The 13,964-nt window shown below is 56.8% G+C and overlaps 2 protein-coding genes across 2 annotated transcripts; both read right to left on the bottom strand.

Annotated features, from left to right (window-relative positions):
* Positions 1-5,513: 5,513 nt before the first annotated feature.
* E0L32_011325 (uncharacterized protein) lies at positions 5,514-6,883 on the bottom strand (the record flags this gene model as incomplete). The annotated part of the gene is made up of 4 exons (XM_031134042.1): positions 5,514-5,694; positions 5,788-5,892; positions 5,985-6,363; positions 6,469-6,883. The coding sequence occupies 4 exons, from the start codon at positions 6,881-6,883 to the stop codon at positions 5,514-5,516; spliced, it is 1,080 nt and encodes a 359-aa protein (XP_031000719.1).
* Positions 6,884-9,235: 2,352 nt separating this feature from the next.
* E0L32_011324 (uncharacterized protein) lies at positions 9,236-13,873 on the bottom strand (the record flags this gene model as incomplete). The annotated part of the gene is made up of 1 exon (XM_031134041.1): positions 9,236-13,873. One exon carries the CDS (start codon positions 13,871-13,873, stop codon positions 9,236-9,238), a length of 4,638 nt encoding a protein of 1,545 aa, XP_031000718.1.
* Positions 13,874-13,964: the final 91 nt, after the last annotated feature.

Here is a 13,964-nt window from a genome sequence, read left to right as displayed (position 1 = left end):
CCCAATGCCACCAGCACCAACAACAACAACACCACCACCCTCACCCAGAGAGGGGCTAGTTGTCGATATCAGAGATGAGAGACAAGGATCTAGCTCTCAAGGGTCTCAGTCGAGCGAATTTGCGCTGGGCTCTAGCCTCCGTGTCTGGCCTAGCCTGGCTGCGAGTGGAGAGTCCCAGCGGTGCCAAATGTGCCAGCTCGGTGCTAGGGATACCATCCCGGCACGTTAGCCTCTTACCGGCTTGACGCTTTCTGGGGCGGGGATCCAGGACCTCGTCGTTAATAGATTCCCTCGCTCGACGGCTCGAGGGGGCATCCATGAAGATTCAGACGCGCCCTTCGTACGGATACATGCCTGCCTACCATACCTACCTGGCATGGTTGCACCCGGAGAATGGCCGTCCATGTTGGCGGGATTTCTACCTTTGTTGGAATTGGTGGCAGGGAGGGAGGAGCTCGCTTGTATCAACTAACTCTTCTGACATGTGGCGGACAGACTGGCATCGGAACCTTCCTCACCAATGGCCGGACCGGCTGGGATCGACTTATCTCTGGCGGCGCAGACCACAAACACCATCACGATCGACTGATGGGATGGGCAACACGGTGTGACCCCCTGGGAGTCTGTTACTGAGAGAGGAAGCTGGTTATCGATGGTCCCCAAGCCCTGGACACCGAGTGGCGACTGTTACCCGAACCGAGATGCCTTTCCTTCTCACCCTCTGGCCACGGATCTTCCAACAACTGTTCTCATCACAAAGAGGCCTCTATATGTGGCCCTGGCTTCCCAGGCTTGCCAGATATGCCACATACCTCAGACGTCTCCGGTTTGCACGTCATAGTGCCTTCTCTGGCCCACAGCCTGTTCGACTACGCAGACTAATGCGTGCCTTACGTCGGCTGCACTGCAAGACAGCAAAACGACGAGACAGGGAGGTGCCTGGCTGGCATTTCACACGTCTCAAAAGGTATTGTTTTCTTTCCATCTCTGTCACATCCCTTGCCGACCCACGTGGTGTGCGACAAACAAGCTCATCCCAGCGAAAGAAAAAAAAAAATGCCCCGGTCCACCTCCTTACCAGAAGCTGGTGCCGTTTCCCTGATGATGCCATGTTTTGCTATACAGTTTCTTGGCTGGCCAAACAGAGCTTTCCTCGAAGAGTGATAGCCCGGCAGCATCTCCTGGGCACGTGTTGACCTCGAAGCTGCGTTTACAATATCACATTACTTTACCCGGCCATCGATCTGCTGTTGTTTGTGCCAAAGGGGGCATCCTAGCCCCCCACGTCCTGGCTCTACAAGTAAGGGTTGTATAACTGTGTACGGAGGATGCTCTGTGGTAGGTGGTCTATCGCCCGTAGGAACGTGGCAGGACGGCTACCTATGGTTCTAGAACCAGTGGGGTTCTTCGTCTAGGCAGCCCTAAAATGGGTGTGGTAGGCCAGTGGATATCACATCCATCCACCTCGCAGTCAGACTCGACGCCCCCGCAGGAGAGCACTTTGACCGGTCAAGCTTCTGGTCAGGCCTGGATCCGATCATAGGCATCATCACTCTGCAAACTTCGGACCACAAGAGCGGTTCTCTTCATACCCTAATAAAAACCGGCCCGCGGCCTTCCCTTCGTCTGGCCGGCAAACGACCAGCTCATTTCAAACAGCCAGCAAACTCAGCCCGGCGCGGTAATTAACTCGAGATGCCTGCATATCCCGTCCCCCGGGATTGGACATCGATAATAGCGTCTTGGCAGGAGACAGAACCTTGCAATTAGGACTGCGCGGTATGGGCACATGAACAGGCACATGCCCGCAGCGGTCAATCAACGGCAATGCAGCATGCTGTCAGCTGCAGCCCGCCGCCGGGGACCCATATCAAACCTGGCCATGCAGATGCGTGTAGGTATCCCTCCCACACCCTTCGCACGCTTGTTTGCAACTCTACCCAGACGAGAAGTCACCAGAGTCGGCATTCCAGAAGGTCCTTCTGTTGCATTTCCGGCTGCGGGTGTCGCCTTCTGGACTATCCTCCGCGAAGGGTGGTGCTGGACGGCTTTCCCGTCTCCTCTCAATGCGGCAGAGCAGTTGATTGCCTGTATCTCGATATGGTGAGCTGGTTTTTGTTTTACGCAACACGCCAGACAGTGAGCAGGGAACGTTCGCTTTGACGTTGCCATGACCGCCCGCCACCGCCTTGACACTCGTCACGATCTTCAGGCAGACAAGAGAAGTGCCAAGTAACGTGGCTATCTGACAGTCCCTCGTTCACCGCTACTACTTCGCGCAAGTACATAACTGTAGACAGGGAGCCAATCTCGGGAATCCAAGCAAACCACTCCCTCCGTGGCTGCCGCTCGAACCCAAAAAGTCACAGCGAGTACACAGCTTGATGCACTGACCGAATGACACGACACAAGGATCAGGGATTCTCCACGCGACCAAACCGGAGACGCGGGATGGCCCTTGCCCATACATGGTGTGTGGAGGAGGAGCCTACCTCACCTCACGTCGTAAAGCCGCGAAAGATTAACCTTGACTGCGCCATGTCTCACCAACCAGCATCACTCAAGCAGCCGGGGTTGGCAAAAAAAAAAAGCAAAAACTAAGCCGCCGGGCTCGATGCAAATCAAGAATCAGCATCACAAGACCTCCCCGGAAGGCTTCTCCGTCTCCCACCCCGACCATACGGAAGCCTGCCGTTGGCCGCCAAAAGGGCCTTTTAGTCAATTGAGGACCGCCAGGTCATAGAGTACAAGTACGTAAAAGAAAAAAGGAAAGTTTGCCCGTCCGCAACATGACCCAAGACGCGTGGGGAACCGGCCGCAATTTCGGTTGACATGGGAAACAACGTGTTTCCCACCCAATAATTGCGCTCTGTTCGGTGCCCCGTCATCCCGGAAAGTGAACCAGGTTCCAACTTCTTACCCAAGGTAATCCTCCTTTTAGGAAGTTCTTTCCACCCCTACCGCAAGGAAATGGGGTCTTCTGATCTCCTTCCGGGTTTGCGGGGAAGGACAAAGCGACGTCGTGTGACCCAGACCGAGGCTTTTGCTCAGCCCTGGACCGACGGGCTCCAACGCTGGCGATTGGCTGGCAGTCGACGTCGGCACCCGGGTCCGGGGGCGTCTGCGCGTCTGCAGGAGGAGATTGGCGTAGGTATCAAGCCAATCCTTTGGCTAGCTGCCATTCCCATAAGCACGGCTTGTTTGGGTGTGAATGCGGAACCAGCGATGATCTCAACGATCACACGGCTGACGTTGTCCCTTGTCTCCTTCCACAATTCTCTTGGTCTATTTTGGTACCGGCGAGTACCTCTTGGGAAGAAGCATAGATGAGGACCCATCTCCCAGGATTGCAATGTCGAAATGGGCGGGGATTTGAAACTGTATCCTGTGTTGGTGATACGCTGCACACCTGTAGAAGGATTTACCTAGTAAAGAAGGGGGGAGGGAAACAAAACCAACAGATTTGTCATGGCATGGTCATCGAGGAGACCGGTATGATCCGTGGGCAAGTCGATGGCTCCTCTGGGAGGCCCTTTGCTCCCCACGAGCCGGGGCCTGCCGACGTCCATTACAACCAACAAGCAAGCTCTCATAAGACTGTCTTTGATTTATCTGGTCCGGAAGTGTGCACCCAGCAACCGCATATCCCAAGTTCACATATGCAAAACACAGAGCCTCCAAGCTTCCCGGTGCAACTTCCGCTCCCCCTCCCTTTCCAGGCTGCAGCCTTGCTCTGCATTTAGCCTACCACGAGCACACCCACCACAAAAAGTCCCGATACAGGGCCTTGCATGTGAGAATATGCCCCCCCAAGAGGGATTCTAAATTGACGGGTTCGTATCAGTGTGCTTCACCACCTGCAGAGCTGACCACCACACAGTATTCAAACCTGCAGGAACCGGCATCTGTAAGCCAAGGACACTATAAAAGCAGCGGCTGATATCACATGCTTCCCAACAAATATTGAAGTATCGAAGCATAGACAAGTACTCGATATTGTTATCTTGGCCCCAATATCGGCACTTTTGTAAAACCAGATTCTGTAAATATGCATATGATTCATGACGTGTTGAAGCTAGTGCTGGGTCACTAACACTACTTGACTAAGAGACAATGGCACAGTACTTGCTCTGCTGACAGTTTCAATAACCAATTTGAAACAGAAAGAATCGAATGACCAAAAGAAAAAAAAAAACGAAAAGGGAGGGAGAGAAAGACAGAGATCTTTGAATGAGAGAAGCAAAAGAAAATCGACAACAGCAGGATTCGAACCTGCGCCCGCGAACGGAAGAGATTTCTAGTCTCTCGCCTTAACCACTCGGCCATGTTGCCCGATGTTGGAAAAAGCCGGCTAATTTAGCACTAGCAAGCATTCACACATGTTAGTGGAGCCCGCATCCGGTCCAAGCTGTAAGAGAAAACCTCACCGATTTTTTCATGTAGGCTGGGTGCAATGGACTCTCCGAATTCTCAGAAAAGCCAGTTGCTTTCTCCTTTGAAAAAAACATGCACCCTTGACTAGTAACTTTCAGGTTGTTAACCCCAGAAAGCTGGTTGGGCATGACCTCTTCGCCCAACAGATTTTGACGACACCCTCCCATGTCGAGGGTGATATCACCCATTGGTCATGGACATCAGATGCACATGCAGAGAGAAGTGTGTGTGTGCCGCGCCTCGCACTCATATCAGCTTCGGGGTCGGTGCCGAACACCACTCCCAAGGCCGGAGGGATCAATGTATGTACATCAAGTATGTATGCATGCATATCCCTGACATAACACTAAATACGACGGGTATCGATCGTTGATATTACTTGTAGTACTAGACCACGGCAACCGGGAGTGTGTTCCCGCGCTGCAACGAACGAATGTCAGCACGGGACGATGCGATGGTCCTCGTGACCCAAAAGAAAGAAAAAAAAATCGTCACATTTTATCATTTGGAGAACAGGATATGATAGGGAACGGGTCGAGGCCTTTAGTCGAACCGGGGAACCTCAGCCGGATATGGGCGAGACTGCCGTGACGGCAGATGGACGCAACAGTGCTGTGTAACATGACATGTAATAATCATCCTCGGGAAGCTGCGAGCATGTTTCGCCCGTCCTCCCGACGCTCCTCCAGCCGCATGTAGTCGAGGTACCTCTCGAGGAAGTACATGACTTTACTCAGTCATCAAGCCAAGGCTCCCTCCATGGCGATTCTATCATCTTTCCTTTTTGCAAACCACCACTCACTCAAGAGACTCGGACTAGACAAACTCTCGCGTCCACACTGCTCAAAGAGAGAAAAGGCCAATGGTTCCGGGGTAAGACCAGTCTCAATTTTGTATGGGGTAATATTCCTTCCCATCTCCGTAATGCAGACGCTACGAGAAGTAATCTACAGAAGGCATCGATCATCTGCGTGCCTCTATCTCTCTCCTTTTCTTTTCATTCCCCTTTTCTTTTCATTCCCCTTTTCATTCCGTTTCTTCTCCCCTACACGGAGAAGAAAGAAAGATTAAAGGGCTCCTTAAGTGACGGTGTAGCCACCGTCGACGCGCAGGTCGGCGCCAGTGACGTAGTCGGAGGCGTTGGACAGGAGGAAGGTGACGGGGCCCATGAGGTCCTCGGGAGCACCCATCTTGCCCTGCGGGATGAGCGAGGTCCACTTCTCCTTGAGGTCCGGGTTGTCATCGAGGATCTTCTGCGTACTAAGAGATGGTTACAAACGTTAGCGAGAGTGAAACCAAAAACAAAAGAACTCGGCCTGTAGAGGTATTGCCCATGGTCCGTGTCGAACTTACAGAGCAGTGAGCATGTAGCCGGGCGAGATGCAGTTGACGCGGATGCCGGCGTGCGCCCACTCAACGGCCAGCGAGGCCGCGAGGTGGCGGACGGCCGCCTTGGCGCTGTTGTACGGTCTGTTGTGATTCACAAAAGTCAGCTACCTTTTCGTTCCCTTCTCTGCTGCTTCCTGCTTGGAAATCGGGACTGGACTCACGCCTGGGGCTGAGGGACGTTGACAATGCTGCCAGACATGCTGCCGATGAAGACCATGCTGCCCTTGGACTCGCGCTCCATGAGGTGGCGGGCGACGGCGGTGGCAAAGAGGTAGGTCCCGTCGACGTTGACCGCCCACAGCTTCCTCATACGGTCGATGGGGTACTTGGTCGCTTCAAAGTTCTCGGTGAAGCCGGCCGAGGTGACGAGGTTGTCGATCTTGCCATGCTCCTTGATGATCTCGGCGATGCAGGCGTCGACCGACTCCGGGTCGCCGACGTCGGCGTAGTGAGCCGTGACCTTGGGGAGCTTCTTGGCATTGGGGTTATCGGCCTTGAAGGTCTCGATGATGTTCTCGGCCTGCTTGATGCCCTCCTCCTCTGTACGCGAGCTGAATCAGCCATCGGGCTCTTCTAGAACTTTTTGCTTGATCGAGGGCCTAAAAGGATCTGCCTAGTGGTTGAAAGATGAGAAAGGGCACTTACTGTTCAGATCGACAATCGCCAGGTCAGCACCGCTGACGACCATGCCCTGGCCCATGACCAGGCCCAGGCCCCTGGCGCCGCCCGTGACGACGCCGACCTTGCCCTGCAGGGAGAAGGTGGCCAGCGTGGGGTAGACCTGCACGCCGGCGCGGCCGGCGCCCTCGACGGGGGCCGAGGACGGCAGCTCGTGGTCCTCGGGGTACTCGACCGTCACCGTGGCGTCCGTGCGCGCGAAGCTGCCGGCCGTCTCGGGGTGCTCCGGGTCGGCCGTGTCCGGCCCGTCGTTCTCGCTCTTGGTGCTGCGGCGCATCGGGGTGCTGTGGATGGGGCGGGCCGCCGCGGGGGCGACGGCGCACATGCCCATGGCAGGGCGCGCGGTGCGCATGGCGGTCCTGAAGGCCCGGAGAGTGAACATCTTGGCTTGCTGGTTGTGGCGTTGATGATGATGTAGTGCCAATTGAGATCTCTGCTGTGAGAAAGAAGAAAAGCAAGGCGAGAAACAAAGGGCGAAGGGCGTCAAGCTCCTTTGATTTCTCTCAATACTTTGTTTTCAAAGTGATAAAAAAGTTGAGACAGGTCTGAGTTGGAATTGTTCGGTTCCCCAAGGGCGTGCGTGGTGGATTTGAAGCTGTGACGTAGTTGACACTAAGTTGCGGGAGGCAGAGCTTGTGCTATGTATAAGTTAAGCTTATCAGAATTGGCTTGTGAATCCCAACAAGACGCAGATGCTAAACAAAGAGTCAATGGACTGCAGGAAGCTTCAACTGCCAGCCTCTTCAGTCAGTGTATGGTGGTGATGAAGAAAGAAGGGAATCAGGAAATGCCAGCAGAGGAATTGAGAGTTGCGTGTCCTGTGTGCCAATGTAAGCACATACTTAGAGCCGCCCCCTCCTCGTCAACAGATCCTCGCTGATGATCAACATCGAAGCATGCTAGGTAACCACAAGAACCCCCAAGAGCCCACCAGCACATTACTCAAGCTCCTCAAGATCGCTCCCTCTCAGCCTCTCTAGACCGTTTCCGCCCCTCGACAGCCTCCACTCGGGAACCCCGCCGCCTGGCCGGCCCAGTTGGCTCGAGACAAAAAATGCCATAGCTCCTCCAAGCTATCTGTACGTACCCTGCTCTTGCAGCGCATGACGGCCCTTATTTTTTTTTCTGCTCGTCTTTCTTTCATGATCTCAAGGCACCTAGGCCTTGCTAGACCTACCTAAGCTGGTAGGAATTCGCAGTCCTCGCAAGTGCTTTTACCTGAAGTACCTAGGTCGAGCTGGGAAATCCTACCCTGCCGTTACATTGACAAGAGTGGGCTTCGTAGACATCTGCTCCCCATTCGACGCAAGAGCACAACGCAACACCGCCGGTGTGCAAGCCTCTGCATCTGCAAGCTGCAAGCTGCAGAGTCACAACCAGATCCCAGGCGGAGGCGGCGGAGACGGACGGGGATGCCGCCCCAACATCCATGAGGCGCGAAGATCGGAGGTTGAACAGACAGCGTCTCCACACCAGCTCCACAGGCTGTGCCCAGCCAAAAGTCCCCAATGGGCCATGGGGGGTTCCAAAAGAGCTATCAGAGAGCTCCAGCTGTACTCCGTATGTACCACGCCCACCACGCCGTCCTTCGGCAGACCCAGAATGGCATCGCGCTTGACGTAAAACCCCCATGTCGATCTCCTTGGAAAGCTGGCAAGTACACCACCTGAGATTGCAAATACCTTCTTTTTTTCTTCCTTCCCTTGTTCTCTCAGCCCGTTGCCAGCCCAAGGAGGGGCCCCAATTCCCAGAGGAGCTGCCGTGGGGGTTGCAGGCTCCTGAATCAGGACCTTTGTCTCGAAATGGACTCCGCTTCTCCTCCAACAGGGGGTCTTATTCCCGATGATCTATCTTTCTCGTCTGCCAGGGCCACGTCGAAGGGGGGAAGATCTAGAGCATTGTGGATTCCAACGTCACCGCCAGTGTGTCACGGTGTGTAGCTATGCTTGTGGAGTCGATATCCTAGCATGTGGTGGTTCGACGCTGAGCCAGAGGCATTCTCTCGTATCTTGTTATTCCGTCGGTTTTATTAGACACGGCCAGCAAGCTGTGATGACTTCGAGGTTGCTGCGGAAAGGGTGAAGTAATTAGGTAGTTATCATACACAGACTATCCCCAGGACCACAAGCGACTATCACAGCCTTGCTGTTTCCTCCTCCACACCCGAAGGTAGATATACCACCGAGTTCCAACCAAGCCCAAGAGGCGCGTCCAAATGTACACCAAGAATGGAAGCAAACCAATTCAGCAAAGATAGTACCCCTTTGGCGGTGTGAGCGTGTATTCTAGAATCCAGTGTTCTCAATCCAGTGTTTCTCCATTTTCCATCCTATGTACCCAACAGTATCAAAAACAGGCAAAGGAAAAAAAATAAGGGAAGCCGCCCTGGTGCGAGAGTCTGATCTCTGGGGTATGAATGCGTATATGCCTTCCTCCAACCCCCCCCCCCCCCTTTCCTTTACTTCGTGTACACAGCCAAAGAAGAAACTTGTGAGATGAAATAGAAGAAAACAAAATGTGAGGGACCGCGTGCGCGGTTGGATGGGCAGCAGTATCTTGCAAATGCCCCTAGAACAACAATCTTTCGCCTCGTCCATCCGATCCTAGGTAAGAGAGCCAAAGAAGGACGAGGTTTTGAAACAAGGAAAAGTAGGTATGCGCGTATGTACTCTCACCACCACCGTGATGACCCTGGTGATATGTCCCAGAAACCAACCCCCCTCCCCCCACCCCTTCAATCGTCCAATCTAAACATCCTCCTCAGCGCCCCAAACTTCTTCTTCTTGCGCTGCTCCCCGCCGACGCCGTCGGTGCTCACCACCCCCTGAGACATGCCCGACATGGTCCGCCGCTGCAGGAAACTAGGCCGCCGGCCGGGCCCGCCCTCGGCGGCGGCGGGGACTCCGCTCGACGTAGCCGGGCGCACCTGCACCTGCTCCTCCTCCTCCCCGTCGTCCTCGCCCTCGTCCTCGTCCCCGTCGCGCAGCGGCCACCCGTCAGACGTAGCGCTGCGCTTCTGCAGCCGCGGGCCGCCCTGCTGCTGCTTCTTGAGGCTGTTGCTGCGCATCGCCGCGAGCTCCTGCTGGCTGCGCTCGAGCTTGGTGTCCCTGCGCGCCGCGCTCTCCGTCACCTCGGCCCGCTGGATCTTGCTGCCCTCGCCCTTCTTGCGCCGCAGCACCGACATGAAGCTGCTGCGCCGCTGGTGCTTGGGGGCCGCGGCGGTGGGGGAAGTAGGCGACATGGAGAGCTCGCCTCGGCCGGAGCGCGACCGCCGGATCGTACCGGTGCCCAGGTTCGCACCGCCCGCGCCGGGCTGTGGGAGCATGCCTGCCCCAGCAGCCCCCCGCTGCGCATCCTCGTCGCTGTCGGGCAGCTCGGGCGATGACTCCTCTATCTCCTCGGGTAGGGGCGGGCTCTTGTCAGCGAGGGTAGGTCCCCTGCTGCTGCGCATCGTCTTGGGGATGCTGAGAGGAGGCAGCTTGGCAGGAACGACTTCGTCGTCGCTCGAGTCGTCGAACCGGCTGCTGAAGGTCATCGGGCGGCGGACATCCTCGTCACTCGAATCGTCAAAGCGACTCGAAGACTTGCCCTTGGACCTAGACTGTGACTTGCTGCCGCTCGAACGGCTGAAGAAGCCACCTTTGCTTTGCTTTGCCCCCGAGTCACGTAGTGTCGAGCGCATGCCCATGCCGCCGGACGGAGACTGTCGGAAGGCCGAGCCGCTCGGCGACAGAGACCGGAGCGAGAAGCGGCTGCTCCGATCCCGACCTCCCTCAACGGAGGCGGGCGAAGATGGCTCAGCAGTCCTCATGGTCCGCCGGAAGCCAAAGCCCTCGCTGGTGCGCGGCCGGCTGCGCTTGAAGCTGCTCTCGCTCGAGTCTGATCCTCGCCTTCTGAGAGTGGAGAAGCCGTTCGGCCTGCCGGGCGCAGTTGCCGTCGATGAAGCATCCGACATATTTCTAGCATGTCTCGTAGCAGTAGAAGCCGCCGCAGACTGGACAGGCAAGGACTTGGGCCGGGGAGCTTTGACGGGGGCGGATGCTGCTTTGGGACCATTTGTCCGCAGAGACTTGCGCATCCGCGTGGCGCCATCATCCTGGGCGCCGGCCGGTTGCTGCCGAGACTTCTGCTCTCCGCGCATAGTGCTCCGCATCGTCGGCGTAACGCCATCGGCCCCAACCTTAGTACCGGGCTTAATCATATACGTCCTCTCGGGGTCGGCATGGATCTTCTCAATGGCTCGTCTTTCTGCCGTCTTCTTCTCGACAGACTTCTTCCTACGCGGCTTCTTCGGCGCTTTGTTTTCCTCGAGGTCGGCATCGACGGCAGCCTCATCCATAGCTTCCTTTTCCAACTGTGCGCGCTTCTCCGCCGTGAGGCTGCGCCAGTAAGACTTGGCGTTCTCCCAGTCATCCTCGGTCTTGACGGGCTCGGGTGTTGCGTTGGCAATGGCCACCTGCTTCTGTACAGGCTGTATGGCCTCCACCTTGGGCTGTGACGGCGTGTTCGTGGCCGATGCGAATGGGCTCTTGGCTACACTCGTGGCGACCGGACTCTCGACCACAGCATCCAGGGATAGGAACCCGTCACCCTCCATGTCGGACAAATCTTCGTAGGCATCACTATAAATACTACTGCCGGATTCATCCGACTCCTCTTCGATCACCGGGATCCGTGTCGCGAGCACAGTAGCAGGCGTCTGAGGACTGGAGTGGGCATCCGCGTCTTGGGCTACCGGCTCTAAAGCGGCTTGTCTGGCGGGCGCAGGCAAAGAAGAACCAGCCTTTTCATCGACCTCGTGGAAAGAAGAGTCCGAGTCGTCCTCGGGGAAGGTGCCTGGGACACCAAGAAGGTTTGACTTGGTCTGCGGCAGCTTCTCTTGACTGGGGTGGCTGATGGCAATCGTAGGGATCGAGTCGGCGGGGGCAACAAACTCCTTTGCGGCAGGGTGCGTCTCGGCTGGATCGCTCCGCGATGGTTCGTCGTCCGCAGCGGTCGTCTCGACAATATCAGCGGGAATATCCAGCGGTTTGGACAGCGGCTCCGTCTCTGGAATCGTCGTGGCCGTGCTCTCTTCTTGCCTCAGTCCTGGTGTCGAAGCCACGAGGTCTGCGTCACTTGATTCGGAGGTCGAGCTGCTGCTATCAGAAACATATCCGCTGCCTTCGATAGACGTCACCACAGGAGGAAGCGGTTCTCTAAAGCGGGAAATATTCGCGGGATTTCGCGATTGCTCCTGAGCTAGTAGCGAGCCAATGGCTTGGTCGCTAGACTGGCCAATGGGCTCCTGCGTCTCTTCCCCAGCCGTACCCGTGATTGACGAGAGTACGGGGGGCGAACTGGATCTCGGCGGCGAGTGTGAAGGCTCATGAGGTCTGACAAGCGGGCGCTCCTCGGTATGCTCCTTCAGCTTCTTTTCCCGAACACTGCCAAAAGACGGCAGCGCCGGACGGGGCTTCATGATCTCATCGTCATCCAGAGACATATGGTCTTTCTTCTTGCCAATGCCAAGGCTGCCGTACCAGGGCCGCCGGGCAGACTGAGGACTGGGCAGGATCGGGGATGAAGATCGATCAGTTGGTGCGGCCTGTCCCACAACGCCAGTATTCTGGTCATCAAAGCTCACCCTTACGGACTTCTTGCGGTGAGACCCAGGCTCCTCTCGGTGCGGCGACACCACGGTAGATGCGGGAGCAGATGCCTCGGAGGTATCGTCGGATGGGGACGCACCCCTGGATGGGCTGTGTTGCTTGAGGGCCGATTTTCTAGGTGAAATGGACCTGGAAGGCGGCGAATGCCGGACTGTCAAACTATCATGAACGACAGGGCCAAAGTGCGCTGCGCGGGCTGGGCTATTGGAGTGTGTCCTTTCTTGGCGCACAGCATGGGCTTCCCTGGGCTCAAACGCAACGGCCTTGGGTTCAGCGGGTGCGACCCTCTCGAGCTGATGTGACACTTCTGCAGGAAGCTCGGCCGGTGGAGTAGGCGGGATGACCTGGTGGCTCGGGATTTCCTGATGCTCCCTCTCTGTCCTGGCAACGGCTGCAGTCGTTGATTTTGTAGCATCATCAGCTGCTGGGACTTGCTGTTTGGGCTCAGGCCGTGCCTCTTCGACCGGTGCAACTTCGGGCGCAGCATGGCCTGTTGCCACGAACAGGTCCGGCTCTGGTTCAGATTTCCCCTCGATGGGATGATTGTCGCTCTGATCATCAACAAGAGGTAAGAAGTCCGTCGCTGGCACATCACTTCGTCGTTCCTGCGGTTCCTCTCTTCGTTGCTGCTTGGGTGATCCGATGATTGCCTTGACAGCTGGCTCGTCATATTCAGCCTCGTACGTCTGAGGTGGAGGAGTAGAGGTTTGTGCTCTGGGCGGCTTTGGTGGACCAACGTCGTCGTGCACGGCTGTCCCAGTCGTCCTGGCTACCGAGCCATGAGCAAGGTGGGAACCTGCTTTCGACGCCGCTTGCTTCTTTTTACGCGGTCGAGGTTTGTCCGCCGCATCCTGTATCTCCTGCTCCTTCATAAGGGTGCTGATCTGCGGCACCATACGCCTCGAGTTGGGATCGTACACCATGGTGGGTTCCTGGCTGTGCCTGTGTTTCGGCGCCCTGACGCCATCGGGAGATATCGCGACCGATCTTCTCCTGGTTGTCGGCTCTGACACTTCTGGCTCATGCTCGTAGATGTCTTCCCCCGGAGGCGGCGAAGCGACCCGGGTACGCGCAGGGTATGAGAAGTTGACCGAAGATGATCTGCTGCTCGGGCGCGGTTCTTTCTGCGGCGTGCTCACAGCCGAGCTCATGATCGCGTCGGATGTGCGCACGTTAGACGCATCTCCCACAGCAGCTTTGCCGAACCATGTCCCTTGCGTGTCCTTCCCGAGCTTTTCAGATGCAAGCTTCAGCGGCTGGCTGGTGAACCCCAAGCTATTCGCTTTCCGATGATGCTGACCCTCGGTGACACTCTTCGGAATGCTCGGCACGGGCGGTAGGTCTTCGGGTCCGGCACTCTGGGAGTAGCGATGGCCGTTGGAGCCGCTGCTCGAGGGCCGGTGCGGACTGGGGGAGCGAAAGGTGCGCTCAGTCATGGAGCTGGAGCTCGCACGCCTCTCCAGGCGCCGAGCATTCTGCTGGTCGAGTGTCCCGCGGGACGAGGCCGACGCGCTCCGGCGCAGCGTTCGCTTCGTCTGGACCTCGGACACATTCGTGGGTGTCGCAGGTCGAGCCCTGAGGGCGGCCGCCGCTGCAGCGCTGGAAAGGGAGGTCGTGGAGGGAGATTCCTGACGCTTGAAGGCGGATAGGGCCGCTGTCGCAGCATTTGGGTTCGCCGTCGCCGTCGTCAGAGGCTGCGATTTCAAAGGCCACATTAGCATTGCTTGCACTCTCCTTGTGATGGATATGGTACGGAGGGTATGGGCAGGCCGGCAAGCTGGAGTCGCGACCCAGGCGATGGGTGTGTGTACT

This window comes from Thyridium curvatum (genome assembly GCF_004353045.1).
Source record: "Thyridium curvatum strain D216 chromosome Unknown NODE_103_length_128479_cov_82.219210, whole genome shotgun sequence".
Classification (NCBI taxonomy): Eukaryota; Fungi; Ascomycota; class Sordariomycetes; order Thyridiales; family Thyridiaceae; genus Thyridium; species Thyridium curvatum.
The sequence above is the reverse complement of the archived record's forward strand: the minus strand, read 5'-3'. Positions and strand labels throughout refer to the sequence as shown.